The sequence below is a fragment of the Dasypus novemcinctus genome, chromosome 31 (assembly GCF_030445035.2).
Source record: "Dasypus novemcinctus isolate mDasNov1 chromosome 31, mDasNov1.1.hap2, whole genome shotgun sequence".
In the NCBI taxonomy this organism is placed as follows: domain Eukaryota; kingdom Metazoa; phylum Chordata; class Mammalia; order Cingulata; family Dasypodidae; genus Dasypus; species Dasypus novemcinctus.
The window spans coordinates 29297314-29313980 of NC_080703.1; the positions used below are offsets into that span (position 1 = coordinate 29297314).

The following is a 16667-nucleotide window of genomic DNA, read 5'->3' on the forward strand; positions in this document are numbered from 1 at the left end:
TTCAACACTTCCTTGAGAAAGGGGGAAAAGTTGCAATGCTCATTTTATAGCCCCATTTTTTTTTGTTGTAATCATGAAGTGTCCTGTACTTTATTTTTTTCATTAATAATATAATTTTATTTACTTCAATTGACTTTTTAAAATTCTTTATTTTCTTTTAAATGTTACATTCAAGAAATATGAGGTCCCCATATACCCCCCACCCCACCCACCCCTACCCCTCCCACATCAACGATCTCTTCCATTATTGCGGCACATCGACTGAACCTGGCGAATACATTCTAGAGCACCGCTGCACCACATGGACAGTGGTCCACATTGTAGTCCACACTCTCCCCCAGTCCACCCTCCACCCAGTGGGTCACGACAGGACACACAACGTCCAGCATCCATCTCTGCAGCACCACCTAGAACAACTCCAAATCCTGAAGATGCCCCCACACCATATCTCTTCTTCTGTCTCCCTACCATCAGCAGCCACAGTGGCCACCCTCTCCACATCACTACTACAATTTCTTCCCTTACTAATCACAAGTTCCCCAGCAGAACACCAGTAAGTCCACTAGTGTCCTGTACTTTAAACACAAATTCAACAGATAGAACACCAAGCTAGTGTTTCTTACATGAATGTCAATTACTCCATGCTCCAGTCTCATCGATCTTTGGTAGTATTTAGCATTCCTGTGAGATTTAGACAATTTTAGAGATCACTCCCTGAAGTATGACTTAAAAATATCTTGCCACCTGCTGCATTATCCCTTCAGCCATGTGTAAGTTCACACTAAAGTTCTGTGGATTTCTTTGCTTCCAGGAGCTTACCAGAGAAAACAATGGAGTGTGTATTCAGTCGGGTAGCTGAATACAGAAAGTATTCCCCTAAAAAAAAAAAAAAAAAAAAAAATAGAAATGGACCACTAAGTCTATCTTAAACAAAAGGTATGAGGGGAGCAGATGTAGCTCAAGTGGTTGAGCACCTGCTTCTCAAGTACAAGTCACAAGTTCAGTCCCTGGTACCTCCTAAAAACAACAAACAAAGCAAAAAAACACACTCTCATTGGGGAGTGTCTGCTTCCCATGTATGAGGCCCTGGGTTTGAAAGGCCTATTATTACCCCCCAATCCTGGCTGAGGATGGGAGTAACAGAAAACTTCAAGGAACTCTATGATCATGTACTTCACTGATAGTTTTTTATATTTCTTCTGTGTCCACTTGCATTCTCAGAAGCACCAGGAATCTGTGTCTCTTTTTTGTTGCATCATCTTGCTGCATCACCTTTCCGTGTATGTGGCACCACTTCTGGGCAGGCTGCACTTTTCACACAGGGCGGCTCTCCATGCAGGGCACACTCCTTGTGCATGGGGCCACCCCTGCATGGCACTCCTTCATGTGGCAGCACTGTGTGTGGGCCAGCTCACCACATGGGCCAGGAGGCCCTGGGTTCAAACTTTGGACCTCCTATATGGTAGGCAGATGCTCTATCAGTTGAGACACATCTACTTCCCACTGATAGTTTTTAAAGCCTTGGACTTAAAATTTTTAGAAGAATGGTTTTTGATATTTTTACCAAGAATAAAGTATGGAAATTCTACTTTTTTTTTTTTTAACAGAACAGATTTCACTCATATATAGAGAGAGAGCTTAAGAGTACTAATGGCTAATTGAAACAAGATATCCAGAGAGGGAAGAATCCAATGAAAATCAAGACTTACGGGACAGCTGGTGATCTGATTGAATGGTGGTGACAAATTAGATTATTTGAGCTCTCTAAAGACTCTCTAAAACTCCAAGTTAATTGTGAACAATTCCCGTATTTTTGTACAGTTTTTGTCTAAAGTCCCTGAATATTTTAGCAAGATGTATGTTGGGAGATGATAAAATTTCTAGGGAAGACTTTCTAGAATCTAGAAATTTTTAATTCTAAAAAGTCGAAACATAGATGTCATCCAACAATGATAGTATCCTGCCATTATACATTTTATCTGGACAAAAGAATGAATGTTGAGTGCTTTTTTATTTGATAATTTTTCTTTCCACAAACTTAAGTAGTAAGAATACCTAGCCTGAATCATCAAACCACAGATCGTCGTATGTTCGGAGCATTTATCCTCAGCATAATGCATACAAAGAAGATCTCTCTCACACACAGAAATAGACTCTTCACAACAGCATAATTTTTAAAAAAGACTATTAAAATTTTTCTTCTGGATCTAACTCTTTACATAAACTCTCTGATTTTATAGAAATCTCGTTATTGGCTTCCGGCTCAAGGGTAAAGGTATAAAATAGAAAGCAGGGAGTAATATGATTAAAAAGTTTTGAATTTCTAGAATCTATGGGATCAGATTTTAAGTATTCCCAAATTCAAATTCCCTGTGAATTAATATTTTGAGTGAATTTCTAAAAGCCCCTTTTGTATGAATTTAAGCAAAAATTCATACAAAAATACTATTAACATAAATGGTAACATTCAAAAATGATACTTTTTTGGGTTTGTTTTTCAGTAATAAGGATGAAAATTATTCTTAAAAGAAAAGCGTTTCTTTAACAAATGATGCTGGTAAAACTGGATTTCCACAGGCAAAAGAATGAAGCCAGACCCTCGACCTTACATCATATAGAAAAATTAGCTCAAAATGGATCAACAACCTAAATATAAGAGTTAAACTATAAACCTCTTAAAATAAAACAAAGGGGAAAATTCTCTTGCTCTTGGACTTGGCAATGGATTCTTAGATATGACACCAAGAGCATCAGCAACAAAAGGAAATAGCTAAAGTTCATCAAAATTCAAAAATTTTGTGTATCAAAGGACATTTCAAGAACATGAAAAAACAACCTATACAATAGAAAAAAGTAGTTGTAAATAGTATATCTGATAAGGCTTTAATATCCAGAAAGCATAAAGAAATCTTACAACTTAACAACAAAAAGAAAAATGGCACAATGAACAAAATGGGCCAAGGATTTAGACATTTCTCCAGAGAAGATATACAAATGACCAATAAGCATGTGAAAAGATGCCCAACATCTTTAGTCATTACAAAAATGCAAATCAAAACCACAGTGTGATACTACTTCTCATCTACCAGGATGACTGTTTAAACAAATAAAGGAAAATAAGTCTTGGCAAGGATACGAGGAAATTATAAGTCGTGTACATTGTTGATGGGAATGTAAAATGGTGCCGCTGCCGTGGAAAACAGTTTGGGTGTTCCCCTAAATGTTAAACATAGAATAGCCATATAATCCTACAATTCCATTTCTAGGTATATATCCAAAATAACTGAAAAGGACTCAAAGAGATACTTGTACGCCATTGTCCATAACAATATTATTCATAATAGCCAAAAGGTAAGGATAGGCCAAGGGTCCATCAGCAGATAAATGGATAAATAAAATGAGGTATATAAATACAATGGAATAATACTCAGCCTTCAAAAGGAATGAAGCACTGACATATGCTAAAACATGGATGTATCTTGCAAACATTATGCTGAAAGAAATAAAGCAGACACAAAAGGACAAACAGTAGTTGATTCCACTTATAAGAAATATCTAGCGCAAGCTAATTCATGGAGACAGAAAGTAGATGAAAGGTTACCAGGGGTTGGGTCAGAGGGCACTAGGGAGCTATTACTTAAATGGCTACAAGGTTTCTGTTTGGGGTGATGAAAAGTTTTAATAATGGATGTTGGCAAAGGTAGCACAACACTGTGAATTTAATTAAGGCCACTGAATTGTACATTTAAAAATGGTTAAAGTGGGCAGTTTTGTTTGCTATGTGTTAGCACAATAAAATTTTTAAAAATAGATGAGAAAAATGGTTAGATAAATATCAATTTCCATTTCCCAAGCATGAGATCTACATAACTAAACTCTGCATTTCCTCACACAACCACAGTGCTGAGACACATCATGGTTTAGGAAGGCATTGCCGATACCCCTTACCCCTTTATGTTCTGCAGTGCCCCACTTGAACTGCCTGCCAGCACCAGCAGGCAGGCAGCTGCCCTGTGCAGAAAAGAAATGCCTCTCTAGCTGGCTGCTAGCCAACACCTCAACCATCAGATGCCCCTGAACTTGGAGTACAGCATGACCCTTGCAACACGACACCGTTTTTTAATCTCCAGGGAAGATAAGCAAAGTTTTCCACTCCACTGTACTCATCCCTGATGCACATTTCCTCTGTAGTCTCCAGCTTTTCCATGCCCACTACCCATCTTATGAGAACTATAAGGAGAGAAAACTAGGTAGGATTAATTTGGCTCACAACTGGGGACACAAATGGTGGACACAAGTCACAACTGCGGACTCAAAGTCAAATCAAAGGGTTAATTAAGCAAATGGTCAAGTTCCTAAGTGGACTTTATATAAATATCCACACTAGAAAATAAGTACCCCAAATAAAGGGATTTTTTCTTGCTTTCATGAATGGTATATAAAAGATTTTTTAATATCAGAGATTAATCTTTGTTTAATTTTAATATTTACTATTAATATTCTATAGAATTATTATAGACTGTAATTCAAGATAAAAGAGGTAAATCTTGGGATCTAATCAGGCAGGTTTAGACAAAAAATTACTCAAAAGTATCCTGTTAGAAACCACTTGCCCCTGGAAGGCTGTTCCATAAAACTTCCTTGTACTGGGAGTTTTACCTTGCAGATTTTGAGCATGGGTAAGTTAAATTAGCATGGCAATAACTTTCTATATCAAGGTTTTCCTAGGTATTTACCACTGATGACTTAAGGAGATAACTAGACAATTTCCTATATTAATATATATTTGTTTTTATATATATATTTGAAAAATAATTGAGGCTGGTCATTACTTGCGTATATACAATTTAAGAAAAGAAAACTCATCAAACTGAACTCATTTCACTGTTTAAATTTTATCTCAATTTAAAAGTTAAGAAAAAGGTAAATCAATTGAAAGAAAACTTTATCAACTAGCAATATAAAAAAATGGCGATGGAATACCTGAATGACTCAAGTTTGGGCAACACTGGCCTATGGAAAGGTGAATCTTGTCTGCACATTTTAGAATCCAAAAGGAAACTAAATGGGTTTTGAAGGTAACTGTGATTCTTCCCAAGAAGTTCCTGTGCTTACTATTTTTTTCTGAGATTTCTCTCTGCCTAGGGCTAGAAGCCAGCAGTGGGGATCTATGCACATAAAAATGCACATAAGCTAAGTGAATTGAGTTACAGTACATGAATTCCATATTAAAAGCAAGCTTAGTAATTAATACAAACACCCAGATATCTACTCATAAAATGTAAGCAATATACCATACTAACAGGGCTAATGAAAATTTCCTGCTAGTTATAAAGAACTTTTATAATATTTTTTGGAAAAAAAATTTTTCATCAGAAAATACAATAGCCTAAATTCCTCATGTATAAGTATATAAATCAAGAGTGTGGTCATTAATAAAAGAAAAGTTTTAGGAAAAAACACACATGTAAAATTTCTATATGCAAACCAAAAAAATAAGAAATGAAAAACGAGAAAAAGAGATCCTTTTCCTAATAGTAACAATACTGGATTAGCTTTAATTAGAAATATGTACAGACCTACTTAGAAAAAAACTTAAGGAAAATAGCTAGAAACCCAAATTATGTTTCTAGATGGGTCCATTTAATATTATGGGCTTGCAAAAATTCTTCCCATCTTAGAACATAGAATTTCTAAAATATAAATCATCTTGGTGGAATTTTTCTTGGAACTTGATGAAATAAATTCTAATCGACATCTGAAAAAATAAACAGGCAAGAACAGAAAAGCAGTTTTTGAAAAGATTGAGTAATGAAGGATCACTAATCCACAAATTAAAAGATAAAGAGGGAAGCAGACTTGTCTCAATGGATAGAGTGTCTGCCTACCACATGGGAGGTCTAGGGTTCAAATCCAGAGCCTCCTGACCTGTGTGGTGAGCTGGCTCATGCACAGTGCTGATGTGCACAAGGAGTGCCGTGCCACACAGGGGTGTCCCCTGTGTAGGGGAGCCCCACATGCAAGGAGTACACCCCATAAGGAGAGCTGTTCCACACGAAAGAAAGTCCAGCCTGCCCATAAGTGGTGCCTCACACATGGAGAGCTGATGCAGCAAAATGACGCAACAAAAAGAGACACAGATTCCCAGTGCTGCTGACAAGAATACAAGTGGACACAGAAGAACACACAGTGAATGGACACAGAGAGCAGACACCTGGGGGTTGAGGGGGAAGGGGAGAGAAATACAATAAAGAGAAATATTTAAAAATAAATAAATAAAAGATAAGGAAACAATAATTAAAGCAGTTTGGAACTCATTTATGACCAGAGATACATGAATAGGTATAAAAATAGGTATTTTGATATGTTAAATGCTTTGAATTATGTTTATTGTTTTTATACATATTAAATTATATTATTATATTATATATAAACTGTAAAGAAAGGAAAGATTATTTATTATAAAGATTATTTATTATTGCGATAACTGATTAGCAAGCTGGGTGAAATTTGTGTATGTTTACATCCTTTCCTTATATGATATACAAAAATATTCCATACTCTCATAATAATAGCTAACTTTATGAAATGCTTCCTATGTTCCAAGCAGTGTGCTATGAGCTTTACACAGTCAGAACAATCCTGCAAAGTAATACTGTAATCTTCCATCTACCTGAGAGGTTAGAGAGTAAAGTAGCTAGCTTAAAATCACACTGTTAATAATTAATAGAGTTGGGATTCTCACCTCAAGACATCTATAGATGTCCTCGCTCTAACCCAGTCCACTGCACTATTGCCTATGAAGTTCATACTATTATAAATAATAAGATAAATTTAAAATCTCAGAAATGTGATTTGAGAACACAAAAGATTTAACTTCCATACTTACATGAAAAAAGGAAAAACCAGCTATTCCCTGGGAAAAGTATATGCAGAAATTATGACAAAGGATTAGCATCTTTATTAGTATATATTAGGAGTTCATGTAAATGTTTAAGAAAACATTAAGAACTTAGACACAGACTTAACCTCAAGCCAAAGAAATGCAAATTAAAACAAAATATAATCATAACAACAAAGCATGATGTGAACTGGCAACAGTATGTTTATTATAATACCTGTCGATGATTATGGAATTTGCATCCACTTCCTGTAAAAATATAACAACTTGATAATATGTCCCTATCGCTTTCCCAATAAACCTTCTACTGGGAACTGTCCTAAGGAACAGCCCAAAACACGGGGTAGGAGAGGAAGCTATACTCATGAAGGTATTATCAGAGTGCCACCAGTAGCAATAGAAGAAAGGTTAAGTGAATTGGGAAAAACAGTATTACTTAAAGGACGGTCTTTTAAGGCATGTCATAAAAGCAAAAGAAAAGATTTTAATTTTTACCTTTAAGTACAGCTGAAGGAATTAAAAAGGAAAACTGGAAGATGTTTGTGACATAAAGTATTTACCACAAATACTTCAAAGAGTACCCACATATGATTCAGAAAAAAATTTTAAGTTCATGGAAAAAATGGTCAAGGGATATAAACAGGCACCTTTCAGAAGAAATGCAATGTGCAATAAATATACAAAAAATGCTCTACACACAAAGAGCTCAAGAAATAAATGATAGCAAATAAAATAATAATGAGATAGTTTTTCTCCCTTTAAATATTGGCAAATTTGTAAAAGTTGATGATATTTAAAGCAGGCAAGGGAGTGGAAAAAATGGGGTACTCATAGCCTGTTGGTAGGAATGTACCAGCTACAACTCTTTCGAAGAGCAATTTGATACTACGTGACCAAAAGTTATTAACTTTAAAAAAAAAAATTTAGATGTACAGAAAAGTTACATAAATAGCATAAGAGAGTTCTTGCACACCTCTCTTAATCTTACATAATCATAGAAAAATTATCAAAACCAAAATAAAATCATACTGATACAATATATTAACCAAATGTAAGTTATAATTCAAATTTCACTAGTTTTTCCTTTTTCTGTTTCAGGATCCAAAGTAGCATCTCACATTACATTTTCTTTATCTACTCCCACCCACCCTGTTGTTTTTGCTGTCTGTGTCCACTCACTGTGTGATCTTCTGTGTATATTTCTCTTTTTTTGTCTTCTCTTCTGATTTTCTCCTCTAGGATTCACTGAGATTTGATCTTGAGGATCTCCAATGTGAAGAGAGGTTCCCTGTCACTTGTGTCACCTTAGTTCCCGGTTTCTGTTGCATCTCTCCTCGACTCTCCCCTTCATCTCTCTTTTTGTTGTGTCATCATCTTGCTGCATGACTTGACACGCAGGCACCAGGAGGCCCCGAATATTGAAACTGGGTCCTCCCCTATCGTAGATGGAAGCCCAATCACTTGAGCCACATCTGCTTTCCTCACATTACATTTTTAATCTCCTTGAATCTAACGTTTCCTTAATCTTTCTTGTACGTGACCAAATTTTAAAAGTTCATAGTCCTTATGCTGGTGACTTCACTTCTAGGAATTATTCTACTGAAATCTGTGCACAAATGTGCAAAAATGAATTTACAAGGATGTTTATTTTCAGATTTTGAAACAGTTAACTATTTGGAGATGGGACAACAGGGGAAGTGAATGACTTGGACTTTCTAATTCATATGCTTTTGAAGTTCTTGATTTATTTTTTTAACTAGCATGTATTTATATATGTAAAAATAAAATAAATTATAAAGAAAAAAGATTGCGAATAGCTAGAATAATTGAGGTAAGGTGGTCTAGACATTCCCATAAACTACTGATGGGAATTGTAATTTTGCAAATCCAGAATCACCTAAATGTCCAGGAGATTGATTCAATAAATTAAGGCACTTGGATAAAACGAAATGCTATGCAGACAGTTAAGATCTGGTAGCTCTTTTAACTTGAAAAGATGTCCACAATATATTATTGAATGGAAAAAAGTAATATTTAATATATTCACAGCATGGTAATAAAACATATATACTTCTACATAAAATACATTGTTTTGTTTATTCATCAAAATTCACTTACATGTTATATGCATAGAAAAAATACATAAAATGTTAACTGGTTTTTCTCTTAGGACTGAAATCACAGTTGGGGAAGGACTTATATCTGTATTTTTAAAAGTTTTTCTCAATCTGCATGTGCTGTTTCTTTAATTAGAAAAACAACCTTTAATCAAAATAATAAAACCCATAAAAATGCAAAAATGTTTTGTAACATAATATGTAAATGAAAAAAATGACATATTACTCAATGATTAAAACTATGCAATATGTTATTATATTACTGTGAAAAAAAAGCATAATGAAAACAGAACCTACTTTGAAAAAAAAAGAGGCTTTTACCTAATCTTAACAGTCTAATAGAATTACAACGCTATTATAATTTTAAATTTTCTTAACTCCTTACTTTCTCTCTCTTCTTAAGGGAAAATTAGGGAGGAAAGTACTAGCATTTAAGCACCTACTATAATATAGTAACTATATGCTATTATAATTGTTTTGAAAATCAATCCTTGTAAGAATCATACGAGGTAATTATTATTATCTCCAATTCAGAGCTTAATTAAATGAAGCTCAGAGGTGTTAACTTGCCTAAGGTCACACAGTTACTAAATAGCAGGACTGGCTCTTTAAAGCAGATCTGTCTTATTCTAAGTTTGTATTCATTCCACCACACCATGATGTTTCCTGAATATTTGTATATGTTCACACATCTTTCAGAATCTGTAGTAGAGAACACCATCAGTTCTCCATCTTCCTGGTACACTACTGCTTTTATTCTTTATGTCTAGGACCACTTGAGTGAACTATTACTGTGGATAGTAATCTCATCTGCATGTGTCTGACATTCTGAAAGTACTTACTGAGCTGTTAAAAGCATTTTATAGTTCTTGGCATCTTGAAGTGGGAAGGAACCTAGAGACAACTAGACCTACCCCTTCTTTTGATCAAGTGGGACTCAGAGGTTAGCGTGATGCATCTCGAGTTGCCTTCACTCCGACTGCTGCCACTTGAGTGAGGTGGCAGCAGATGCACATTCCCACTCGCCTCTCCCTTAACGGGGAGTCACATGAGGCGGAAGAGCTGAAGGAAAGGAACAATGGGAGGGGAAGAAACTTGTAGAGCAAGCTCTCGTACTTGGCTTAGAGGCATAGAGGAGGGACTTGGGAATGGTACTCAAGGCGGCAACACTTAGGGCTCGGTTTCGAAGAGGTGGCAGCAACTGCCGCTACAATTCAGCACAGGCCAGCCCGGAACAACTTATTCCTCAAGGCCCTCTCTCGATTAGAGGGAGGGAGGGCAACGTCCCACTTCAGAATCTAGCCTACAGAAATAACAGCACCGGTAGTAAGGGGATGTGTGCAAGGATGTTATTTAAGGCTTTGTTTGCAGTACCAGCAAACCACAACAGCATCTTGCAGGCACCCACATGTTCATCATCTTGGGACTGGGTGACTAAACTAGTCTGCTATGGTATGCTAATCAGAAAGTCAAAAGCAGATCTGTATCTATTAGTCTAGGTAGTTGAATTTATAGAGTAACATATATAATACATTGTAAAATGTAAGAACAAAAATAGTCACAAAACCTTTATACATGCACATATGTATGCTTCCTTAAAAACCTTTATACATGCACATATGTACGCTTCCTTATAAAAGTAAGTATTTATATAAAATAAGTTAGATTCAGACCGTTAAGATTAGCAACTCAGGATGAGGGGCTGTCCAGGCAGTTGTTTACTTCTTCCTCATTCACCTTTGTACTATGTTTTTGGTTGTGCTGAACATTCTTATGCCTACTTTCTTCACTTGTGAACCAGAGATGATAATGACTATCTCATATAACTGTTGCTGGAATCAAGGGAAATAACATATATGTAGTGCCTGGCATTTAGTAGGCATTTCATATACTATACTATTATTATTTTCTGTTTTCGCCGACAGCTTTTGTTTGTCCAACTCTAATGTTTTGTACAAAATATATCGTGTTCAATATCCACAGATCAAAAATATTTAGAAAAATTAAAGCTACCTCATTATGAGAAATTAAAACTCAAACTCTAATGAGGCTACCTTGCTAACACTCTAATAGCAACTAGGGAAATCTCATTAAAATTAAATAAAAATACCTAAGGACCTAACTATGGGCAGGTTCCTTAACTTCTCTAATCTTAAATGACTTCGTAAAATGCTAATAACATCTGCTCTCCCTCCCTCCCAAGGGTCTGAAAAGAAAGAGAATGTTTGTGGTAATGCTTTATAATCTGAAAGTACTGGACAGTGGAAGAATTTTTCTTAACTGGATTATGTCCCATTTATAAGCATGAAGTTCCTGGTTATTTAAGAGTGAAATGAGAGATACTAAAGTGGTTTAGAAAACCCAAGAACTGTTAAAGGATGCTGTGGTAGTGTGGACCACAGACCTGGATTCCTACTCTGGCTCAGATGCTCTGATATTCACTTAATATCCCTGGGGCAATGTCTTTGCCATTACCTCTATTGATTCTAAAGCTGCTTCCACATTTTTAGATATTTGTCACAGCAGTACTCTACATTCCAGTACCAAAATAATCTGTTTGCCAGGCTGCTATGACAAATACTACACAAGGGGTTAGACCTAACCACAGGAATTTATCGGCTCCCAGATCGGGAGGCCAGAAATCAGCAAGGCATCAGCAGTGCTCTGCTTTCTCCCCAAAGTCTGTGTGTTCCGGTGCTGGCTTGCCACAATCCTTGAAACTCATTGGCTGGCCCCTCTGCCTCCCATCACATGGTGATTTCTTTCTGGTGCTTGCTCTTCCAGTTTCCACTGATGTCTGGCTTCTTCCCGTGTGGTCTTCTCTGACTCCCGGTGTCCAAATTTCTTCTGTTTGTAAAGGATTCTAGTAATCCAGATTAAGGCCCACCCTGGTTCAGTTAGGCCACACCTTAACTAAAAATGACATCTTAAAAGGGTCCTGCTTATAAATAAGTTCATACCTACAGAATGTGAATTAAGATTAAGAGCATGTCTTTTATGGGGTACATAATTTAACCAAGCACAGCAGTTTCTCTGTAAGAACACTGAGAGGAACATCTATGTTCCACTGCTATTGTGAGGATCATGTGAAGCCTTCTATGTCAGTGTTTCTCAATTCTATCAGACCTAGGACTCCCTTTAATAACAAAAAGAAAAAAGTTCATGTTTTTTTTCTTCAGGTAATTGTTTGCATTCCTCTTCCACGTTACTTCTTTCCATGGGTCAGAATGAGGATATAATAGTATAATTAACCATTTCCATATAAATGAGGACTACACCCTAGGGGTTGACAGAACAATAAGACAGAAGGGACATGGGAATCTAGATGATTTTGTGGGGCAAGATCTCCTCCCACCCTGAATTAATGTCTACCTGTGGAATGGTATAGATGAGATAAACTTCAATTTTGTGGGACTTGCTGTAATTTGGGTTCTCTTTGTTACAGCATTATAGCCTGTACCCTAATGAATACATCCAGCTACATCATCATTTCAAAAAAGGATAAATGTAATATAAAAAATAAATAAAATACAATGTATTTATAATAAAATAAAGTGTCTTTATATACGTATATGCTTGGGAACAACCACATTGTTAAGTCATAATCAAGAAGATAAATGCCAGTCATCCTTATCATGAATAAATGTGGATGTAAGTAAAATAAGAATGACCAGACTTACTCTAAGGATCTCTAGGAAAACAGAGGAGCAAAAATAGTGGTGGACGCAAGAATAGGAATCACTGATAAGTTGACCTTAACTGTCAATAAGTGAGGAGGAATATCTTGATGATAAGTTAGAAAAAAGTAGAAATAAGATGTAATAAAAGATTTTAAGGTAAACTTCTGGGAATAGTCTCAGAGTAAGATGGAAAAGCACTAGGCTACTCAGAAATAACTGAAATATGTAATTTTTACAGCATAAAGTTCCTACTATTACACTAAAATATTTACAAATGCAAAGGTTAGCAATCTATGAAATATTTCTAAACATTATTTTTAAAAATTCATTGAGATCATTGTGTTTCATGTGCCTGTTACTTTAGTAATATTTGGTTTTAAGTCTGTTAAAAGATATCTCAAATCTCCCATTTTGCAAATGCTTTTCATGGTTTCTAGTAACTGCACTTCTATCTGAAACCTCTGATAGCTAAATACATGGTTGGAAATGTTACAATATGTTAAGTAGAGAATATGTATTCAATAATTTCAGAAACAATGTGTTTATTCCATTTCAGCATCCTTCTCTAAATGAGCCTTCTAAATTTCTTGGCTTTTCCCCTGACATGTTATAAAATGTCTCAGTATCATTTTGTATGAAATCACTCAATAATTACACTTGTAGTTTGCTGAGTCCAGTAGTAAATTAAAAAGTCATGCCAAATGTCGGACAGTTCTTGTTATATAGTTCTGTTCTATGCCTTGCAGGAAACCTAGTATCTCTAGTTTTTGCCCAAAATGCATTGTATTCCCCCAAATTCCCATAACTCAAAACACCTCAAAAATTTCTAATATCTCTTAGGGCAGTGCCTCTTAGGGTATCTCTGGTGAAGGACCAGTTCTCCCCACACCAATTTGCTCCAGACAGATAATTTTATAAAACAAATATAATAATAAGTTACTAAGAAAATAAAATGTAATTTAAAAAACAAGACATAGAAATATGTTCCACTTTATTATTAGATTCAATAGACCAAAACTACTTTGTCTAATTACTATAGAGTTTCTAATGTTTACTCTCAATTTCTATACCTATTAGAGGCCAGCAATAAATAGTTCACACATGAACTCTGGTCTGGTTCATGAGCCAATCTGCATAGTACTGTCTTGAGTACGGTACTGTCCTAGTTGAGAACCACTGATAAAAATAAAGCTATATATAAAGCTATACATACACACACATACTATATATATATTAAGTATATATATATATATGTAAAAAGTTATATCTTTATCATTTCTAAATATTCTTTAACTGAGATGGAAATGAACAATTCCACCCACATTAACAGCCCTGTACAACCTCACATGTTTCTGTCTTATTCTCTAGACCTGCACACAAATCCTAATGCCTTTGTCTTATAAAGGGCCACCTTGTCTTCTATGATATTGAAAATTTGCCTACAGAGAATCATTATTTAGCCAGTGAAAACCCAGATTATTTTTTTTCAAACGCCAAAAAACAACAGGATAAAATAAAATATGATTTCAAAAGAACTCATAAAATATACATATTCAGAATATAAGAAGGATGCTCACCCACTGCCTGATCAGCTATAGGTCCATCCCCAACATCCATTTTTGTTCTCCTAGGTTATCCTCACCCTTCCCTGAGTCTTCTCTGTCCCATTTTCCCCCATTCAAACACAGGGAGTCTCCATGACAAGCCTTCCTTTAATCACATTTCTTTTTCTTATAACCCCAATCTATTGTATGTCCAGAAGGATTTGTTTTAAGCACTAACTCTTTCTCTTTCTTAGTGGTATCCAGTAAGAATATTGTCATTTGAAGAGAATGTCAAGGTTCATCTTATTCCAGTTATAGTTTTGACAGCAAGTAGAGTTAAATATCTTTCCACATACACTACCCAGAATGACATGTCAAAATTTTAAAATTCTTTAAAGATGTTTTAGAGTCTTTTAAAAGACTCTGCAAGTTTTCATTAAAAAAAAAAGATTCTAGTTTCAGAAAATTAGTTCTAATGGCTAATGTTGCTCTCCACTTATGTTTAAGGTAAAGTCTGTATTAAACTGTGGATTTTAATTATTTAAATTTTTCATGAGATTGTACACATTACAGTAATATAGTATGTAAGAAAATAAAAAGTTTCATCAAATCACAGTGCATATGAGATATATAATTTAAATAAAAGCAATTGTTTACATGAATAACATAATTTTCCATTGCTCTATTTTCTGATAATCCTATACTACTGTTAGAAGTAACCATAAATATTAATTTTCTAAGGTCAACCTAAGAAAGGAAACACATATTCAAATAACATGTAAAACAAAAATTGATTATATGTCATTTGGCTTTTAAATATTAATTTAATTTTCTTTAAAAATACTATTAATCAAATGGAATCTAATGGTTCCATATTATATATACTAAAATGTGATCTTACCCTTTTCTTGGCCACCACAGCAACTTCGGCATCTGCTTTGAGTTTATCTGTAAATTAACAAAATATGGTTACTTGGGAAAAGTTAAGAGTGCTTACATTCCTGATCTAATAAATACAAAATTACCCAATCATAGTTTTCTACTTTCTCATACTGTGTTAACAGCATTTTGCTTTCAGTGATCCCTTTGATCAAAAGCTTGACTTTCCAGAGTTGAGTAGAGTGGAGTACTCCTACAGTAATAATATCATGGATTTGCATACTTCCTAAACAAACCTCTCCCTTAAGTCTGATTGGTCGGTTACATGTCCTTGAGTTAGCTACTGGCATATGATTTCTAGGTCTGGTCAGCTGTGTGTTCTGGAGTATATATTATCTGGAATTAAATCTCAGCTACTTCTATTTGAACATTTATTAAATGCTAGATATGGGATAACGACTTTATAAAGGCAACGTCTTTTTTAATCCTCATGATAACCTTGCAAGGTACGTATTCTATTCCTGCTTCACAGCTGAGGAAGTTGAAGCTAAGTTAAACACCCTGCGTGCACTCATGCAACTGGGCCAGACCTATCTGACTATAAGCCCCTCACCTTCCCAGGACACCTGCTACCTCCCCTGGAGTATACTGAGCTGCCAGCAGTGCTTGAGACACAGCAAGAATGAGGACTATCAGTACCTTTTCTCATTCCACCAATCCTAGAACTAAAATAATTAGCAAACAATGTTATATTATCCCAGGATATTATTTTGAGATATGTGAAAAATTTTATGCACCTCTGTGTATGTATTATATAAAAATCATTGACATAGAACATAAAAACCCAGAGGACCAGATATTTATATCTATACCTACCACTGGCTGGCCACATGGGCTCCTTGCTACATGCCCTTCCCCCCCCCCGCAAGAAAAATGCCCTCTTTCCTGCCTACACTTTTCTGCTTGAGATGATTCCTTCTGGAACTCTCTCTCTCCCCCTGATGAATGAACAAGGCCATCCACCATCACAGATGATTCCTCCAACTAGGAGAAACCTCTACCTTTTTTGCATATTCATAGTCATCTTATAACACAGAATTTTTTCCCTTATATTATGGTTACTTCTGCATTTGTCTAAGTACTCTGTTAGACTAGAATGTTCCTCAAATGCAGTACTTATAGGCAGTAAGTACTCATTAATAATTATACATGGATTATACTCATTCAAAGTCCTGACTTTATATGGATCTGAAACATAAATTTTACCTGAACAAATTAGTGTAATTTATTAATTATTTTTATCATCTCCTTGGTGTAAGCTATTACATGATTCAGTGTATTACACTATACAATATAAAACAATGTATATGCTCTCTGAATCTCAGTTTCCTTATCGATAAATCAGAAGTGATAATAACTATTAGATTGGTATATTGTGAGAATCGAATGATATAATCTATGTGAAGCTCCTAACACACTGTCTGGCAGACAATAGATAATCAATAAATGTTATCTTCCATTTTAGCTAACAAAGACTTTTTGGGAT

At 35.2% G+C, this 16667-nt stretch overlaps 1 protein-coding gene across 1 annotated transcript in view; it reads right to left on the minus strand.

Annotated features, from left to right (window-relative positions):
* ZCWPW2 (zinc finger CW-type and PWWP domain containing 2) overlaps positions 1–16667 on the minus strand; it is a 148001-nt gene that overhangs the window by 25142 nt on the left and 106192 nt on the right. Inside the window, 1 exon segment of the mRNA XM_058290656.2 lies at positions 15144–15190. Within this exon segment, the coding sequence (XP_058146639.1) occupies positions 15144–15190 (47 nt within the window).